At 60.1% G+C, this 6,000-nt stretch overlaps 1 protein-coding gene across 2 annotated transcripts in view; it reads left to right on the forward strand.

The window, feature by feature from the left end:
- The window catches only part of EIPR1 (EARP complex and GARP complex interacting protein 1), an 89,840-nt gene extending 84,892 nt beyond the window's left edge, over window positions 1-4,948 (forward strand). Inside the window, exons 7-9 of one of the 2 annotated variants that reach the window (XM_060169546.1) lie at window positions 785-952; window positions 2,155-2,307; window positions 4,414-4,948. In XM_060169546.1, the coding sequence (XP_060025529.1) occupies window positions 785-952; window positions 2,155-2,307; window positions 4,414-4,588 (496 nt within the window). In that variant the 3' untranslated portion in view covers window positions 4,589-4,948. The remainder of the gene's footprint in view (window positions 1-784; window positions 953-2,154; window positions 2,308-4,413) is intronic. The other variant, XM_060169547.1, reaches the window with a different exon arrangement.
- The last annotated feature ends 1,052 nt before the right edge of the window (window positions 4,949-6,000 follow it).

Consider the following 6,000-nt stretch of genomic DNA (forward strand, 5'->3'; position numbering starts at 1 on the left):
GGTTTGCGTTTGTGATATCAGAGGGGGTCGCTGTAGGAGATGGAATATTCTGATTCCACACCCTGCAAGGAGCAGCCTGGAGGTGGATGGCGGGGCTTCAGTTAGGTCTGTGTGTGCATGTGTACCTGCACCTCTGTGCACACTGGTGCACCCACATGTGGGTGTGTACACGTGCATGCGTGGGCATAGGTACCCATGCGTGTGCATGTGTGTACGGCTGGTGTGTGCATGCTTGTGCATTGTGTACACACGTGCAAGCATGCACACGTATGGGCACACGTGAGCTCTGAACAGCGGTGGGGCCGATTCGGCCCCATGCCCGCCCTCGCCCAGTGTCGGCACTGGGTTGTGTGCGAGGATGAGGCCCAGCCGTGACGAGCACTGTTTCCTTCGGTGTTTCTACAGCTTTCCCAACCTTTCCTTCCTTTCTCTGTCTCCATCTCCCGACACCAACAGCGCTGTATTCCGCTTCCCAGCCCCTCCCTTTTCCTTCTGTCTCACTGCGTCCTTCCAGACGTTGGTCAGCCTTTCTGTCCGGAGTCTGTCTCTGCTTCTCCGTGGCAGTCTCATCCCTCCGGATCGCTCTCATCCTCAAGATTCCAGGTCACACCTTTGAGCGCCGCCAACCAGCCACCCTTCTGCAGGGTCGCAGGCGTGGCCTGCGCACAGGAGCGCCCCGCCTGGATCCTGCGCTGGACGGCGTCCGGGAGAAGGTGCAGGGTGCAGTCACTGGCTTCCCTCGTCCCACCTCTTACCTGTGCCCATCCCCTCCGCCCCTGCACAGCCAAATCTACTGCATTGAGAGTGCACACGGTCAGCTGGTGCGGGACCTGGATTTCAACCCCAACAAGCAGTACTACCTGGCCAGCTGCGGGGATGACTGCAGGGTGAAGTTCTGGGACACCCGCAACGTCACCGAGCCCGTCAAGACGCTGGAGGAGCACTCCCACTGGTGCGTTCCTCGCGGCCGCTTGGGGGAGGGGCTTAGGCAATTTATTTTGCTAATTACTTCACCGTTTGGAAAGGCACAGACCAGCTTAGTTTGTGCTGCTGTGAATCATTCAATCAACCCCGTTTTATTTTTCCTAAAGGAACGCTAATTCCAACTCTGAATGTTTGTGATTCGTAAACATAGGAAAAGGAGGAAAACACTAGATTCTGTTTTCTCTTGAAATAGTGCCGGTTCAAATAGGCAAAAATGAGCATGCACAGATGTCCACGTGGCACTGTGCACAGCGCAGGGAGGCCGGGAGCTGCCCAGGGCCTGGCAGCAGGGGATTGGTCAAGTCCGTCCAGTGGCGTCACTGCAGCGGGGATGGCGCCACTCTCAGAGGGAGTGCGGGATGGCCGTGTGCAGGGACATGCAGAGTGCCCAAGACGGGCCGTTCTCCCTGAGACGCTGTTTTTACGTATATGCCATGTGCTGGCTACTTTTTGCTAAGTGAAAGAGATCGAGTCATAGAAAATCGTGCATAGTATGAGGCAGTTTTTATTCAAATAAAGCATGTTGTGTGTACATGCTTGTGTGTGCTTGTACGTATGTGTGTGTGCTTACGTGTTTGTCTCCATGCATGTGCTTGTGCATGTGTGCATGTTCGTGTGTACTGGTGTGTGTATGTGTGCTTCTTTGTGCATGCGTATGGGTGTGTATGCTTGTGTGTGTGTGCACTTGTGTGCATGTGCATATCTGTGTGTGTGTGTATTTACCACCTGAATGCTGGAGTATGGTTTGGACAGGTTCAGTGAGTGGCCGTAATTCCTGCGGTCTGGGGAGGCGCTCCGTCCCCTGGCCCCGAGCAGCAGTCCGGCTCTCTGCTGTCCCCTGGGTCCGCCGGCGGGCGGCCCAGCTCACAAGCTCTTGGGCCTAGTGACCCGGCCAGAGAGCAGCCCTTGGGAGGCTGCCCTGGGGTGCGACCTATGTCACAGGTTCTCTCTAGTCCGTATTTTGCTTCTTGGGCAGCCTTTGCCTTTAGAATTCTGGAAAGCCTGTGTGGCTCCTGAGCAGTAAACCTCCCCCCTGGGGTCCGTGCTGCCATTTGGTCTCCGTTAGGCAGGATTCAGAAGGTTTCAGAGCCGTGCCGCGCGCCTGCCCCTGCTGGGAGCCACCCACTGATAGACGAGCGGGTGGGACCCGGCCTCCCTGTCCTCCCACAGGGTGTGGGGCGTCCGATACAACCACTCGCACGACCAGCTCGTCCTCACGGGCAGCAGTGACAGCAGGGTCATCCTTTCCAACATGGTGTCCATCTCCTCCGAGCCCTTCGGCCACCTGGTGGATGACGACGACCTGAGCGAGCAAGAGGAGAGGTGAGCGCGCTCCGGTGCGGCGGCTCTCGGTGCATGGGCGTGGCTGTGGGCGTGGCTCGGTCCCTGCGGCTGGTGTCGGGCGTGTCCACCCGCAGGCGCGGGCTGCGGGCCATGGAGTCATGGAGTCGGGTAGGGCAGCCGAGCCGCGCCGTCCGCTGTGGCCTCTGAAACGCGTGTCTGTCCACGTTCTTACTGAGCGTCACACGTAAGGTTGTGAGGACCGTGGCCCGTCTGCAGCCCTGGGGAGTGAGAAGCGACCTCCGCCGGCCCTCGTAACACCCTGTGGGAGAGGCAGTGGCGGGCGTCCCTCCTGGCCGTGCCGTCCTGGATCGGGTCGTGGACTGGCCACCCTCGCTGGCAGGTGTCAAGGCGAGGACCTCGGGCCCAGACCTGGCCCGGCCCCCGCGCACTGCTTCCCCCGAGACGCTGGGCGCCGTGCGGGAAACCTCGCTGACTGTTCCCACGGCTTCACCATGTTGGCTGAGTATTTTCCAAACTCTTTCCAATCCTAATTGCTCTGCTTGGAGGCTCTCTCTTCACAATGGGGTCGCACCCCAAGACTTGTGGGGTCCTGGGGTTCGGGGCTCACACAGGGCGGCCTGGTCCAGGGCAGCGGTGGCGGGGTGAGCCCGTGTCCTTTGTCAGCAACGTGGGTGTAAAGGAGACACGTCTTGTTCCTGGAGTAGATGCACCTTCGTGTGCGGCGGCTGCTTCCTGTTGTGATTCAGATCGTGGAGTTGAGTCTCCCGCCTCCAGGGGAGGAGGTTCTGGAATAAAACCCTGTCGAGCTGAGTGGTCTGAGCCGTAAAATACGAGAGGGGTTTGTCGTTCTGTTTGGAGACTCTTCACACTTCTGCTGTCTGATTTCTTCCTCTGCCCACCTGAGATGAGCCTAAAATTCCTGTGTGAGAAGCTGGCTGGTGGCAGTCTACCGATTCTCTCTCTTGAGAGAAACGCAATCATTTTTCTGTTCAAACTGAGTATTTAGATACAGTTGCAGCGGCTTCAGTCCGGCAACCTACCACGTGCAGGGCTTGGATGTTTTCTACTGTCCTCTCTTCTCACGGCCAAGCAGGCGTCCGAGCCCTGTCTGTACCGGGAACAGAGCTGGTGGCCCCTTCGTTGGCCCCGTGTGTTAATCCAGGGGTCCTGCCTGCACGTGGGCAGCTTCAGAGAAGCGCACTAGGAAGGAAGGCACATGTGGCTGGCAGGCGTGCCGGGCAACGGCACTGGTACGAGGTGCCTCCACGGTTTCCCGCGGGCCTGCTCCTGGGGTTGGTCCCCATGTCTCAGTGAGTTCAGGAGAATGGGAGTCCCCTGAGGACTTGTATGCGGTGTCTGTACCCGGGCATTTGCTGGCCACCGCAGGTTGGCTTCCTGGGAGGGTCGGGCCGTGGGATGCCTGAGGGTCCGAGCGGGGGGGCACATGGAGCGGGCTGTCTCCTGGGGAAAGTCCCAGATTGCTGAGAGCTCCTTGGGTAGAAAGAGCCACGAAATGGGGAGAAAAATGCTGAGGAGGCCCTGCTGGGTGGAGAAGCAGCCCGGCACGTGGCAGGCCTGTGACCTCGGAGGCCCAGGCGGGCGGCCCGGCTCCGCATGCTCCCACACAGGGCTGCGCACGTGAGCACCGCCCGGGCAGGCGTCCCAGGGAAGGGGCTAGCGACTCTCATGTGAACGGGGTGCCGGGAGGTGTCACAGCCCAGGCCAGGGCCTACCGGCCCCTCACCCTCGTCCTGAGCAGGGCTCCCCATGCCCACCCCAGGGGCCTGTGCCGGCCGGTCCCCAGGTCCCTCTGGCAGACGTCACAGGAGTTTTGGCTGTTGTCCACTTAGCCCCATGAACGTTCCCCAGCCCCCGTTCCCTGAGCCCGAGCACGTCCTGCTGCAGAGCCGGGGAGGGAGGTGTTAGGCGGTAGGGGGCCCCCCACGAGCCGCGAGGGCCCACGGCTGGGGACGGGATGGCTCTGGGCTCCCGCAGGGGCACCCCCGTTGGCCCCCTCGGCTCCTGGGGACTGCCCGATTGCGCAGGTGAGAAGACCAGGCCTGCTGCCACCGCTGGGCAGGGCGCCCGCCTCACTCACGCACGCGTGTCTCTGGTGCCTTATAGGAGCCAGGAGCCTCCCCAGGACAGCGTCATTGCCACCTATGAGGAGCACGAGGACAGCGTGTACGCCGTGGACTGGTCCTCAGCCGACCCCTGGCTCTTTGCCTCCCTGAGCTATGACGGGAGGCTGGTCATCAACAGGGTGCCCCGGGCGCTGAAGTACCACATACTGCTCTGACCCGCCAGGCCGTCCTTGGGCAGCTTCCCAGCCGCAGGCAGCCGTGTGGCGGGTGTTGGCTTTCCAGGCGGAGCCCCGTCTGGGAGAGCCAGCATCACTCTGCTCTGATGCGAGCACCTGTGAATAGTGACGGAGCATCTGCCAGCCGACCACTGGCACCTGAAGCCTCCACTTGATGGAAGCGGAAACACCGTCCCCAGACCGAGCTGGGGCTCCGCGGGCTGGCCTCTGCCTGGTCACTGCCTACTTCCTCTTCTTGCTTTTAAGGCTGTCGGGAGTCTCACTGTAATTTGCTTCCATAATGTTGACTCATCTTTCTCTCAAGATTAAAAATGAAATAAAAGGAGCAGGGCCATGCTGCATGGGCTCCAGCTCTTTCTTCAGGAGCTCTGCCCCCGGTATGGCCCCATCACCCGGTCTCTGTTAATTTTCTCCGTGCTGGCCCAGAAAAAAAGGCAGATGGGCCTCCCGTGCTTCGTCCTGGGCTTGACCTGCCCATGCTCGGGCCTGGCCTGGGGGAGCCCTGACGCTGTCAGTGACCAGGGGTCTCCTGCCGGCCTTGGGCCCCGTCCCCGGGCATGGTGCCCCACTGGGTCCTGTTCCTTTACTCCGATGGCATCCTCATCGCCTGGAGGTCACATGCGTGTTCCCGGGTCATGCAGCACGCTTACCTGTTGAAACCCCACGTTGTCAGGTGATCCTAAAACTCTGAGCACGGGACTCTTGCCTATTCCTCCTCCCGCGGGTCCAGGGGTCTGTTCTGGGCGTGGCCTCACCTGCCCAGGTGTCGCGTCTGTACCGAGATGGCTGTCAGGCGTAGTCCTTTTTTCACAACGGGCTTCAGCTTGAGAATGGACTCGTTCTAAACGCTGAAGCCATCTGTCGTCCCCGGAGTGTCTGTGTGGTGGTTTCTAGCTGCACTGTGAGCCCAGAGAGGCACGTCTGGGTTTTGTTTCTTTTTTTCAGGGGTAAGAGTTTGTGGGCAGAGTGGGGACCGTGGGTGAGCGGAGGACAGACGGGGCTGTGGTGGAGGGGCAGGCAGGGGGTGGTGGTGTTTAAGGCCCTTCAGCATTTCTGCTTCCAGGGAAGACCTGCGTTCGTGAGGAGTGCAAAACAGCGCTAATGAAAGTCCTCAACAAACGTGTTTGTTGAGCGCCTCCCGTGTGCCAGGCGCCGCGCTAGATGCTCCAGCTCCGCCGCGACCGAGGCAAAGCTCTGGGCTCACGTGGGGTCTGCAGTCCTGCTGGAGCTGTCGGCTGCTGTAAAGCTTTGTGTATGGGTGTTTGTGTAAACAGAAGTTTTCATTTTCCAGGGCAGGCGTTGGCAAACTATAGCCTGAGGTCATGGGGGCAAATCCCTGCCACCACCTGTTTCTGTCAATAAAGTTTTATTGGCACGCAGCACCGCCCTTA

Source organism: Lagenorhynchus albirostris, chromosome 13, assembly GCF_949774975.1.
Source record: "Lagenorhynchus albirostris chromosome 13, mLagAlb1.1, whole genome shotgun sequence".
In the NCBI taxonomy this organism is placed as follows: domain Eukaryota; kingdom Metazoa; phylum Chordata; class Mammalia; order Artiodactyla; family Delphinidae; genus Lagenorhynchus; species Lagenorhynchus albirostris.